Source organism: Cryptomeria japonica, chromosome 3 (assembly GCF_030272615.1).
Source record: "Cryptomeria japonica chromosome 3, Sugi_1.0, whole genome shotgun sequence".
Classification (NCBI taxonomy): Eukaryota; Viridiplantae; Streptophyta; class Pinopsida; order Cupressales; family Cupressaceae; genus Cryptomeria; species Cryptomeria japonica.
Genome location: NC_081407.1, coordinates 413,686,200 through 413,700,677, shown reverse-complemented (window position 1 = coordinate 413,700,677; position 14,478 = coordinate 413,686,200). Strand labels below are relative to the sequence as shown.

The following is a 14,478-nucleotide window of genomic DNA, read 5'->3' as shown; positions in this document are numbered from 1 at the left end:
ATCATGATACAAGACAAGCATGGCGACAAGGCAAGATGATATGGTATAAGACCAATCCTCTCCAAAATCTCAAAAGGTTCTACAAATTGAGGCGCCAACTTAGAGCCTTTTCCATAACGGATAGGACTCTTTCATGAACACACTCTCAAAATCACCTTATCCCCAACCACAAAATGCCTGTCCACACGATGAGTATCTGCTTATTTCTTCTGTAAGTCCTGTGCTGCTATCAAATGCTCTCTAATAGGTGCCACATGCTACTCCATATCCTGCAACATCTCTGAACCAAGAAGCACTCTATCCTCCAACATATCCCAACTCAAGGGTGTACGACATGGTTGACAATATAATGCCTAGAAAGGAGACATGCCAATCAAACTATGATAACCATTATTATAAGAAAACTCCACCAATTAGATATAATCCTCCCATATAGAGTGTTGATCCATGAAGTACATATGCAACATATCCTCTAATACCTAATCAACCTGCTCTATCTGACCATTCGTCTTAGGGTGATATGCCAAACTAAAGTTCAGATGCGCTCCTAAGTCATGCTGAAGGGCAGTCCAAAATGATGAAGTGAATACTGGATCACGATCCAATATAATCCGTTGAGGAATATCATGTAACCTCACTATCTGCTCCATGAAAATACGAGCCACTGTCACTGTTCTGTAGGATGATTTGATCAGCATGAAGTGTGCCACCTTAGTCAACCTATCAATGGTGACCATAATAGCATCATGACGACATGAAGATATAGGCAAACCAATGATGAAATCCATAGATATAATATCCCATTTTCAATCTGGAACTAGGTTTGACTGCAACAATTCTACTAGATGCTGGTGCTTTGTGTTCACATGCTAGCACTCTAAGAAACATGACACATAGTTTTCTATATCTCTCCTCATGCCTGCCCAATGATACAACTATCACAAATCTGTGTGCATCTTCTTGACACCTAGATGTGTCGAGTAAGTTGCACGATGGGCCTCTGATAATATCAATGCTCGCAAACCATCTGAAGGTGGAACATATATACATCCTAAATGTCAAAGAAGACCATCAAACTCTAAAGAGTAACTTGCATATTTTCCGTCCAAATCTCTCCCTGAAGTAATCTATGCATTGAACTCTTGATACCAAATGTCTGAAAGAAGGGCACTAAGAATCTTGCTCCTCAAATACACACTAAGAGACATAATTGAAGCCTCATGCCTCCTATGAATTAAAGAATTTGCTACCACATTCTCCTTTCCCTAAATGTATGTCACCTCAAAATCATACTCACACAAGAACTCCATCCATCACCAGTACCTAGAATTCAAGTCGGCTGTGAAAAGATGTACTACAAACTATGGTGATCACTATGCAACTCAAACCGATGCCCAAGAAGAAAATGTCTCCAATGAACCAAAGCGTGAACCACTGCTGCTAGCTCTAGGTCATGAGTCAGATAATTCAACTCATGATATATGATTTGACATGACTCATAAGCTATCATTCTACCATCTTGCATAAAAAATACTCCAAGACCCTCCAAAGATGCATCTGTGCACACCACAAAATATCGTAAAGGATTTGGCATTTCTAGAGTAGGTGCACTAGTTAGACGCTCTTTGAGGATCCAAAAAGTTGTCTCACACTGTTCTGACCACACAAAATTCTTCCCTTTCCTTTGAAGAGAAAAGATAGGGTGAGAAATCCTCGATAAATCCTGAAAAAATCTATGATAGTAAACTGCAAGACCCATGAAGCTACGAACCTCACCAACATCAGTGGGTGCTGGCCAATCCACTATAGCCTGAATCTTAGAGGGATCCACTGTGATACCCTCTTCTAATATAACATGGCCAAGATATCTCATATCTATTTGGAAGAACTTGTACTTTGCCACATTGGCGCACAATTGATTGTCCCGAAGACACTACTAAACCTGCCTCATGTCCTCCTCATGCTCCTCCACTGATCTCGAGAAAACTAATATTTCATCCAAGAATACAAGCACAAACCTATCAAGATATGTACTGAGAAATCCATTCATCAAGCTCATAAAAACTGAACGAGCATTAGTGAGATCGAAAGATACCACTTTGAACTCATAATGTCCATATCTAGTGCAAAATGCTATATGATGAATATCTACCTCATGAATCCGTAATTGGTGATACCCCGACTTAAGGTCTATCTTGGAGAAGACCTTCACATCCTTAATCTGATCAAACAAGTCGTCAATCCTCAACAAAGGATATTGGTTCTTCACTGTCACCTTATTGAGCTATCTATAATAAATGCATAACCTAAGAGATCCATCCTTCTTCTTCACAAAAAACACTAGCACACCCCATGAGAGACACTAGGGAAAATTAATCCCTTAGCCAATAACTTCTCCAATTATAATCTCAACTTGCTCAACTTCTGAGTAGTCATCCGATAAGGAGCCTTAGAGATAGGCATTGCACCTAGAACCAACTCTATCCAAAAATCAATGTCGCGCTTCAGCGGCATACTTAGAATCTCACTAGGGAAAACATATGAAAACTCATGGAGAATGGGATGATGACAAAAGAGATCATCAAAATTCCCTCCTTCATCCAAATCATTCATTCTCACTATAAACAACTGACAACCCTGTCGCGCACACTACTTCAACTACATAGCAGAAATCTTGCGAAGAGAAATAGGTCTTTGGACACCAACTATCTCCACACTTTTCCCACTATCATCTAAGAACTACACCCTCTTGCCATGATAGTCAATACTAGCCTAATGAGACTCAAGCCAATCCATGCCTAGAACAATGCCATAAGAACCCAAAGAGAGAATACGAAGATCCACTGAGGTGGTACAAACTCCCAAATCCAACTCACAACCATGCACCATGGAATCAACTGCCACCTTAGACCCTATGGCCAACTCAACCTTCCACCTATCACCTTGCTTTGCCACAATAAGACCGCATTTCTCTACTACTAAAGGAGAAATGAAAGAATTAGAAGCACCTGAATCAAATAGCACTAAGAAAGATGTACTACCTATCTCACCTATAGTCTCAACAACTATAGCCTGATGCTCTTCTTGACAGTTATCAACCACCACAAACACACTATGAGACCTCCTTGCATCGCCTACAGTAGGCTCGGAAGCTGCTAGCCTCTGTCCTGATATATGAGAAGATCTCTAAGGGAAATGAGATGTATAGTAACCATGCTTACAAAAAGTGAAGTAATTCCCTCCACCAAATCCTTGAGTAATTGGAGGGGCACTGGACTACTGAACACTACCTCTACTCGACTACTGAAAACTCTGTGCTAACCAAGAGGGGGTTGATCTCCCATCACACTACCTACCATGATCTCTATCATGCTGAGATCTAGCACCATGCACAAAACTCTGACTCTAAGGATACTTCTTTTGATATCGTAGACCACTCCAAAAAGAAAAGGGATAACTCCTGGCAGATCCTACAGACTGTGGCCGTGCACCTCTCACAACTAATCTTGAGACTGGGGCACTAACTGACTTCCCACTTGGTGCACCTCCCAATACCAAAGTTAGGTTCTCCTCTGCTATATGTGCCTTATTAATGGCTGTCTCCAAGGTCTTAGGTTTGTGCATCTGAACCTCTCCGCTGATGCGATCACTGAGACCCCTAACAAAATGTTGAATCAACATCGGCTCAACATCGACAATCCCAACGTACTTCTTGGGCTCAAAGAGTTTCTGCTCATATTGCTTGACCAGCATACTCTACTGCCTCAAATCATGAAACTCATCGGCCTTCCTCTGTTGCCAATGATTTGATAAGAAATGGACACGAAACCGCTTAAGGAACAATTCCCATAAAAATGCCACAATATCTAGACGCAACATTTGCTCCTCCGTACGCCACCATGTAGATGCAAAATCTTGAAGATGCATAATCACACACATCGCCTTGGTGTTACTACTATACAGGTGCATAGGAAAACACCTTCCCAAATCCAACAACCAAGTCTCTGCCTCCATACCACTACACAAACCATCAAAAGTAGGAGGATGAGCCCACTAAAGATCTTTCATGTGACTAGCTACACTCATATCAGGATCCACCTCAACTCTCCTCCTAGGTGAATGTGAACTCTCTCTCTCTCTCTCTCTCTCTCTCTCTCTTTCTCTCTCTCTCTTGATGATCATAATGATCAGACTCCTCCTGCCAGTTCTCTTTCTATCCTGGTCCTAAAGGGTCAAGAAGATTCTGAAGTGCATTGACAAATTGTGGAATCGCATCACCACCCTACGCTCCATCCACCTACTGATCCTTCTACAGTTCCTCATGACGTGATTGTTCAGAAACCTCAAGATGAGGATTCTGTCGAGTACCCATATGACCACCATGTCCATGCCCTCTACCTCTAATAGGCATCTTGTCTAAAAAGACACAAGTGAAACTATAAGCTAAAATCTAAGGCAATAAATGTAAGAAAATCAAAAGCAGGGATACATCGATGGGCTACCCCATGCTAAAGTGCTAACAAGCACAATGGGCTCAAATGAAACCAAAGTACCCAGTGTATGAACATGGGCTCTGATACCAGATGTAATGCCTGCTAAAATACCCTGGAGAAATAAACATAAACTAACTACAAATAGAGATAATAATTTTCTAAAACATCTATGCAAGAACATATGCAACTATATTTATCTAACATATACATATTGAATGCATCATTTACTAACAACATGAATGCTTAAGGAATCATATAAAACAAGTGGAAATAAAGAGAACATTACAATTAACATCTCTTTACATATTTAATCCATACAACAATTCCCTAGAGTATCTCAACATCACTACTTAATGAATAACATCTTCCTACTATCATATTTTACATTCATTCATAATCTCGAAGTTCATTTTACAAACCAAATGTTCCTAATTACCCATTATTACATATTTCCAATAGAACATATATATTCCATATTCCATTTCCTATAAGTACCATGATACATCTCGTCTAGATATCTCATCGCATGCCTAACAAGAAATTACAAAAACAAGTATTGACCTTTAACTGTAGAATTCTCTGTTACTGCCAGAGTAACTAGTTCAAGACTCTGTTCCGGTAAAGTGCTACTAGTTCAGATATAATCATTTCCATTGCCGGTTCCTCCTCATAAATTCTGATTTGACTTTTGTTCTGCTCATCTACTTTGACATTAGCACTCTCCACAATTCTCTACAATCTCTTGTTATAACATCTATATGCTTTGCTTTCATTAGAATAACCAAGAAATATGCCTTCATCACATCTAGGATCAAATTTCCCAATGACATCATCTCTCTTGAAATAACATTTACTACCAAAAATTCTAAAATACTTAATTGTAGGTGTATTGCCAAACCATAATTCATAAGGTTTCTTACTGGTTTCTCCTTTGATATGTACTCTGTTGAATGTATAAACCATTATGTTCACTACTTCTCTCCAGTAGATATGAGGCAGATTAGCTTCCATCATCATTGTTCTAGCAGCATCCAAGATAGTTTTGTTCTTCCTTTCCACAACTCCATTTTGCTGAGGTGTCCGGGGAGCAAAAAAATATCTTCTTATACCATGCTTCTCACAAAAGTTATTAAACTCAGCAGATGTTAATTCTCCACCATGATCTGACCTCAAACATTTAATGTTCAATCCTGTCTCAGTTTCTCCTTTATCCTTAAATATTTTAAACTCTTCAAATGCTTCAAATTTTTCTTGTAGAAAAGTAACCCACATCGTTCTAGAATAATTATCAATGATTAGCATGAAATATCTATCACCTTGAAAACTTTTAACTCTAGTAGGGCCACACAAATCAGTATGAATAAGATCAAGAACATCATTTGATTTATCTTGTATACTCCTAAAAGAGGTTCTGACCTGTTTACCCATTTGACATTCTTTACATATCGGATTATAGGGCTTCATAATCTTAGGTATATGCCTAACTGCCTTAGTTGAATTGATCTTCACAATGCAATCAAAATTCATATCACATAACCTTTTATGCCATATCCAACTCTCATAAATCTGTGTAATCAAACATGTCTTCTCACCAGAGTTCAAATGAAATATATTACCTTTTGTATGTGTACCAGTTGCAATCTCCAAACCGAATCTGTTAATGATTTTGCATTTTCCATCCTTGAACTGTAATTGAAATCCCTTATCTACCAATTGTCCTATACTCAAGATTATGCTTTAAACCTTCAACATAATAAACATTGTTAGTATTATTATTACCATCCAATGATATAGTTCCTTTTCCTTTCATCATACATGCTTTGTCATCTCCAAATCTAACAAGGCTGCCATCAAATTCTTGCAAAGACAAAAACTTCCCTTTATCTCCAGTCATATGATGTGAACAACCTCTGTCAATTACCCATTCATCCTTGTCTTCAATTTTAGCAGCAAGTGCCTTCTCTTTAGGTACATTATCTTCTAGTGCCGGATCATCTTCCTTGATAGCCAGGAACACCCATTCCTTCCCATTGCTGGAACCACTAGTAGAGTCTTCTGTCGGTTCATCATTATAATCAGTAATGCCTTCCTCATCTGCTATGCAGCATGATTTGTCTCTGTTTTTCTTGTACTTGTACTTGTTTTGATATACAAGGCTACGATTAAATTATCTTCTAACTCTTTCTTCAAATCTTGAATTTCTTCCAGGACATCTAGATGCAAAATGACCAATCTTATTACATGCAAAATATTTAAAAGGTGCTTTTCCTTCATACTTACTTCCTACCGGTCCTTTAGGTACTCTTCTATAAAATAGTGCTCCAAGTTTCTCAAACTCATCATCTTCTCTCTTCATATCTTCTAATTCTTTTGCATATCAAGCTTTCTAGTCTTGCTTACCGGTTGTATATGTAGATGCATGAAAAGTAGGTTCAGACTTCATAGCTCCCCAAGCTCAAAAGAAGATAGCTTCCAACCAAATTATCTCTATTGATAGATGTATTAGCCATTGTTCTCAACTCATTAATAGTAGTAGACTTCATTTTGTAAGCTGGTGTTAGGGCTCTCAGGACTTTAGAAACAATTTCATCTTCGCTCAGAGTTCCACCACAACATTGAATTCCCATAACAATCTCATTTACCCTTTCCATGAATACAGTAATCCTTTCATCTTCTTCCATCTTCAGGTTTTCATAACTCACTTGGTAACCATCAAGTTTACCAATCTTTACTGTAGGGTCAACTTCATTAAGAGTCTCCAACTTATCCCATATAGCCTTTCCAGATGATTTGCCGGTTAATCCCATTATTTGCTGATTAGAAAGTGCACACAAGAGGGCTTCTCTTGCTCTAAAATCATTCTCAAGCTCCTTCTCCAGGTTTTTCAGAGGAGGATTTCCAGATCTCGAATTATAGGGTGTGACACCATTCTGTGTGATCTCCCAAATCTTCTTGCCAAGACATCTCAGATGAGTCTCCATCTGAGTCTTCCATATTGTGTAATTTGTTCCATCAAGCCTTAGAATATCCCTCCGAAAGATAGCTCTAGAAGAACTAGATGAAATTGAATTGCTAGTCGTCATAGGATCTTCCTCAAGCAGTTAAGCTTTCTGCAGAGAGGACCAAAGCTCTGATACCAATTGTTAGATAGTTCAAATAATCAGAAGACAACTAAGAGGGGGGGTGGGGGGTGAATCAGTTGTCACATATTATCGAAACTATTAGCAATTTCAACTTTAATACCAAAACCCAAAACATTAATATCAAAATAGTAGTTAAACCAATTAAGCATGAACAATAGTCACATAATAAAAGCCATCCACATGACACCAATATTTATACGTGGAAAACCTAGTAAAGGGAAAAACCACGGTGGGAAGCCTATCCATAGTCAGATAATACTTCTGTAGTAAGTATGTGAATTACAATTGAGGGGCCTGCATTTGCAGGAAGGCCAACAACCTAGAGCGCACTGCTCATCACAAAAGGAGCCTCACTAACTATATATAAATCCAGACTACAATCCGGAGAAGTGTTAAACTGCAAAAGATAACATCTCCTATGCCCGAGTACAATTATGGTTAAGCTCAATATTGGAGGAATACATCCTCTTACATAAACCCAATTCAATCTCCAATGATCAACCAAATCCTCTACCAAAATGATATTACATTATTTGCACATTATGTTCCTTGACCATGACCTCTGACCATAACCATGATGATCTACAATGAGATCTTACATCTACATATACAAACCCTCGACCATAAACAATTAGGCCGACCACCAGATAATAAACCAATTTTACAATTACAAACCAGATAATCAACCTATCTCACATGACCCTAGTCATCACAAGGAAGCCCACTCATTCTACTATATGCCAGGACCTTAGGGAAAAACATCAAATAACATCACAACACATAAATAAGGCTAACAAAAAACATAGAATTACTCATAACATCATAAAGGACATGCTGAACATAATAGGATACATAGGGCTTCATACAAGCCAAGAGCCTTCCCCAATGCATAGAAATCAAGAACCAAAACATAAGCATGATCCAAAAGTAAATTCATATATATATAAATTCCTCAACAGTGAGCCAAAACACATCCCACTGGAGTCATTAAAAAACCCTCAAGTGCAAGCCATTCATCCTCTTGATGTAGCAATGCATTACACATAGAATCACCTCAATGGTAGGGCACAATCTCACTAACTGGAGAATAAAAAATCATAATAACATAAAAAGTAAATCATGCACATTATTGAGGAACTTAAAAATTTTGGAATACAATAACACTGAGAGGGGGTGGGTGTTAGGTCTCAGAGACAATTGAGAGGGGTGGGGGGGGGTGTTGAATCAGTTTTCAAATAAATTCAAACCAAAAACAACTTATCCAAACTTTATGCTGGTAGATAGTTTAACAGTTAATTGTAGTACCGGTAAAGATTAATGCATGAAACATAAAGACAATAACACCCACAACACATAACACCAATATTTGTACGTAGAAACCTTGTAAGGGGAAAAACCATAGTGGGAAACCTTACCCATGATCAGATGATACTACTGTAGATAGTATGTGTATACAAATGGGGTCTGCACATGCAGAAAGGCCAAGCGCCTAGAGCTCACTACTCAAACACAAATAGGAGTCACACTGACTACAATTGGATGGTTAAATCTAATAATGATGTACTGCTCAAAATAGTATCTTCATATGCTGGATTCAGTACTGGTTCAGTTCTGATATGCCTTCATAAAAACCTTGCTTCACCTTCAAATGATGTTTGCGTGTATAGCTCTGCTTTTTCTTGCATATACCTTCTTACAATTCCTTTTTCCTATGACATATCAGTCTTAAAATTAAGATCTTACATATATACCATAACCTAAGACCAATTTTAGTAGGTCGGCTCTAAAAGATATTACAATAAAATCAATTACAAGTAAATCAATAACTGATGCAATATCCAATTCAACATGTCGGCTTAATGCATTTACAACATTGATAAATCATCTCCAAAGCGTGTCGTACTGATCTGGAATAGATAAGCCTATCGATGCTTATTGTGGACCTATTTGCCGGTAACAACAAATATGCAAACATGAATATACCAATGAAAAAATCTCCAAGACAAAGTGTCCAAATGATGTCTTCGACTTAACCAAGTTTTTTCCATGTCATTCCAAGTGTCAGTGAACAATATATCCTGTTAGTGTACCAGATACCGGTGACTGTGCATAAAGTCACTTGCTTGTTGGTGAACATTGCCAATCCTCCAAAGTGCCAGAGTTGATAAGAGTGAATAGGTGTTGACATCAATGACAAAACCATATCAACATATCCAAAATACCAACAATCTCCCCCTTTGGCATTGATGGCAACACAAGATGGAAAAACCATCAAAGTGCCAAAACAGAAATTCCAAATACCAAAAACCAACAATCTCCCAAAAAAAGAGATCATAACCAAAAATCAAAATTTAGATACAGAGAGTAATCAATCTCTCCCAAAGTAATAATCTCTCCCAACATGTGTTATCCTTGTGTTTTTCCATATCAATCTCTCCCCCTTTGACATCAAATGCCAAAGTCAATACAAAAACCAGGTTCAAATACAAAATACCAACTTATTCAGTATACCAACTACTCCCCCTAAGAAGTAGCTCTCCTCATCAAAGCCAGAGTAAAAGATTTCTCTGTTAATTCTACTGGTTGATGACAAACATCAACTGTCTAAGTCTCTACCGGTGGAGGTATGACCCCAAGCTGATCTCTGAGATATTCAAAAGTCTCCTTAGGCAGAGGCTTAGTGAAAATATTTGCAATCTGCTCTTTAGTATTCACATAAACCAGTTTTACTTCTTTTGCTTCAACATTCTCTTTTAGAAAATTCAATTTGATAGAGACATGTTTGGTTTTGGAATGTAGTACCAGATTCTTAGATATATCAATTGTTGTTGTGTTGTCACAATAGATAGTTATAGGTTCCTTTCATTTTACCTTTATGTCCTTCAACATTTGCTTAAGCTATAATACCTGTGTATAGTTAGTTGCTGCTACAACATATTCTGATTTAGTTGTTGATAAAGATGTGCAACTTTGTTTCTTACTCAACCAAGAAATTAATCTACTTCCAAGAAAAAATGCTCCGCCGGTGGTGCTTTTTCTATCATCCACATCTCCTGCCCAATTTGCATCCGTGTATGCACATAATTCAAAGTTTTCATCTCTAGGATACCATAAACCAAGATTTGTAGTGCCTTGTAAGTACCGAAAAATCCTTTTTACTGTTGATTCATGATTTTCTCTAGAATTACTGTGAAATATTGAAACAATACATACTACATTCATAATATCAGGTCTTGTTTGTGTCAAATACAATAGGCCTCCTATCATAGATTTTTACCTAGTCAGATTAATAGGTGTAGATTCATCCCTTAGTGATAATTTGTCATTTGTAGTCATAGGTGTGCTTACCGGTTTAGAGTTTTCCATCCCAAATTTCTTTAGTAACTCCTTCAAGTACTTGGATTGACTCCAGAATATACCTTTATCAGTCTATGAAATCTACAATCCTAAAAAGAATTTTATCTCTCCAATCATAGACATTTCAAATTCTTGCTGCATTTCAATAGAAAAGTCTTTACATAATCCATCTTCTCCTCCAAAGATTATATCATCAACAAAAACTTCTATAACCAAGATGTCATCATTATTAACTTTATAGTATAAGTTGCTGTCAACATTACCTTTAGAAAAACCAATCTTCAAAAGATATTTATCCAATCTAGCATACCAAGCTCTTGGAGCTTGCTTCAACCCATACAAAGCTTTCCTTAACCTGCAAACCATATCTTTGTTATCTGTCAAAGAAAATACATCAGGTTGCTCAATGTAAACTTCTTCTTCAAGATCTCCATTCAAAAATGCACATTTAATATCCATTTGATATACTTTGTAGTTCTTGTGTGTTGCAAAAGCCAAGAATAATCTGACTGCCTCAATTCTAGCTACTGGTACAAAGGTTTCATTATAATCAATTCCTTCTTTTAGAGAATATCCCTTACACACTACTCTTTCTTTATTTCTGATTACCTTACCATCTTCATTAAGTTTATTTCTGAATACCCATTTTGTTCCAATTACATTTTTGTCTTTAGGCTGGGGAACTAATGTCCATGTGTTATTCTTTTCAATTTGTTCTAGTTCCTCTTCCATAGCTTTAATCCAATGCTTATCTTCACATTCCTTATTAATTGATGATGGTTCAATTTTAGAAATAAGACATACCTCTTCATTTGCCAGTCTTCCTCTTGTCATAACTCCTTGATGCTTGTTCCCAATTATCTGATTTTCAGAGTGGTTCAATCTTACATATCGAGGTGTCTTCGTTTGTTGTTGTTCCTCAGTTACAGTGGAATTTTCAGATGATACTGGTGTAACTAGATCTTCATTCTATACTGGTGGGTTCAATTTAGGTTCATTTGTCAGTATCTCTATTGCCAGTTCAGAGTATATATACCTTAAAGTTCCTCTAAACTATTCATCAATCTTCACATTTGCACTCTCAACAATTTTCTACAATCTCTTGTTAAAACATCTGTATGCTTTTCTCTTAGATGAATAGCCAAGAAATATTCCTTCATCACTTCTAGGATCAAATTTTCCAATATACGCATCTCTCCTAATATAGCATTTACTTCCAAATATTCTAAAATATTTAAGAGTAGGAGCAATGCCAAACCATAGTTCATGAGGGGTCTTACCAGTTTCACCTTTGATGTGAACTTTGTTGAATGTATAGACCGCTGTGCTTACTGCCTCTCTCCAATATACATGTGCTAGATTTGCTTCAGATAACATACTTCTAGCTGCATCCAAGATAGTTATGTTTATCCTTTCTACAACTCCATTCTGTTGTGGTGTCCGGGGTGCTGATAACTGTCTTATGATTCCATTCACTTCACAGAATGTATTAAATTCCTTAGATGTGAATTCACCTCCTTGATTTGATCTCAAACATTTGATTTTCTTGCCGGTTTCATTTTCTACCATCACCTTGAATAGTTTGAACTTCCCAAGTGCTTCTGATTTTTCTCTGAGAAAAGTAACCCAACAAATTCTAGAATAGTCATCAATGATTAGCATGAAATATCTATCACCTTGTAAGCTTTTAGTTCTAGGTGGACCACATAAATCAGTATGAATTAAGTCAAAAACATTATTGGATTTTTTTGGAATACTTTTAAAAGATACTATAACTTGTTTTCCAGTTTGACATTCCTTACATACCGGATTGTGAGGTTTAACAATCTTAGGTAAATCTCTAACTGCCTTAGTAGTATTGATTTTCACAATGCAATCAAAATTTACATGACAGAGTCTCTTATGCCATAGCCAACTTTCATCAATATGTGCAATCAATCATGTCTTTTTATTGTTATTCAAATGAAAGATATTACCTCTAGTTTGATTACCGGTTGCAATTTCCAAACCAGTTCTGTTCATGATTTTGCATTTTCCATTGTTGAATTGTAGCTGAAATCCTTTCTCAACTAATTGACCAACACTTAAAAGATTATGCTTTAAGCCTTCAACATAGTAAACAATGTCAGTATTATGCTTACCATCAAGAGATATATAACCTTTTTCTTTGATCAAACAAGCTTTATCATCTCCAAATCTTACCAGACCTCCATTATATTCCTGAAAGTTCAAGAATTTACTTTTGTCACCAGTCATATGATGTGAGCATCTTGAATCAATGATCCATTCATCCTTAACTTTAACTTTAACTGTCAGGGCCTACTCTACTGGTTGAACAATAGGTGTTGATTGATCTTCTGTTATAGCAACAAAGACCCATCCATTATCTGTCAGATCCTCATCAGAATCATCAGTGACTCCTTCATCAACAAGATAACAAGATTTGTCTTTATTCTTCTTAAATCTGTATCTCTGATATTCAGGGTTAGGCTTGTATGTTCTTCTAGCTTCTTCTCTTAGTCTAGCATGTCTATCAGGGCATCTTGAAGCCATATGACCAATCTTATTACAGTTAAAACATTTAAAGGGTGCTTTACCTTCATACTTACTTCCAACTGGACCTTTAGGCATTTTTCTTGCAAATAGTGCTTCAAGTTCTTCATTTTCTCTCCTACTTTCTTCAAGTTCTCTTGCATAAAAGGCTTTCCAATCAGATTTTTCAAATGATGGTGCAGATGATGTTGATGCCTTAAAAGATAAATCTGTCTTTATAGTAGCAACAAGACCAAATTCCTCAATTTCAAAAGCTGAAAGTTTTCCAATCAATGTGTCGCTAGTTACTGATGTATTAGGCATTGTTCTTAACTCATTTATAGCAGTAACTTTCATTTTATATACCGGTGGCAATCCTCTTAAAACTTTTGAAACAATTTCATCTTCACTTAAGGTTCCTCCACAACATTTAATACCCAAAACAATTTCATTAACTCTTTCCATAAAAGCAGAAATCCTTTCATCTTCTTCCATTTTCAGATTTTCATACCTGACCCAAAAGCTTTCAAGTTTTGCAATTTTGACTGTGGAATCTCCTTCATTCAATGTTTCCAAATGGTCCCAAATAGCTTTAGGAGTAGATCTATTTGATAATCCCATGATTTGTTGATCTGATAATGCGCTCAAAAGTGTTTCCCTTGCTTTGCAATCATTTTCCTCATCTTTTCCTAAGGTAGGTGGATTAGGTTGATTTTGAGTAGGAGCAGTATAGCCATTCTTTGTAACATCCCAGATGTCCTTTCCAATGCAATTTAGATGTGTCTCCATCCTGATCTTCCATATGCCATAGTTGGTTCCATCAAGTTTAGGACTATCCTTCTTGAAATAGTTATTAGACATTGGATCTCCTCAAGCTGTTAAACTTTTGCAAAAAGAGGACTATGCTTTGATACCTATTGTTAGGTCCGAGAGACAACTGAGAAGGGGGGGGG

General features: G+C 37.0%; 1 protein-coding gene across 1 annotated transcript; it reads right to left on the bottom strand.

Moving 5' to 3' along the window:
• Positions 1 to 479: 479 nt before the first annotated feature.
• Positions 480 to 1,873, bottom strand: LOC131874226 (uncharacterized mitochondrial protein AtMg00860-like). Its single transcript, XM_059217500.1, has 2 exons — positions 1,535 to 1,873; positions 480 to 641 (listed from the first exon to the last, which is right to left on the bottom strand). Exons 1-2 carry the CDS (start codon positions 1,871 to 1,873, stop codon positions 480 to 482), a joined length of 501 nt encoding a protein of 166 aa, XP_059073483.1.
• Between the last annotated feature and the right edge of the window lie 12,605 nt (positions 1,874 to 14,478).

Excerpts from the sequence above, each read along its gene's own strand:
- LOC131874226 (XM_059217500.1), bottom strand. The coding sequence starts at position 1,873 with ATGAGATATCTTGGCCATGTTATATTAGAAGAGGGTATCACAGTGGAT. Across the intron at positions 642-1,534 it reads CATCTTTGGAGGGTCTTGGA|ATAGTGAGGTTACATGATAT; the intron begins GTATTTTTTATG and ends TTCATGGAGCAG.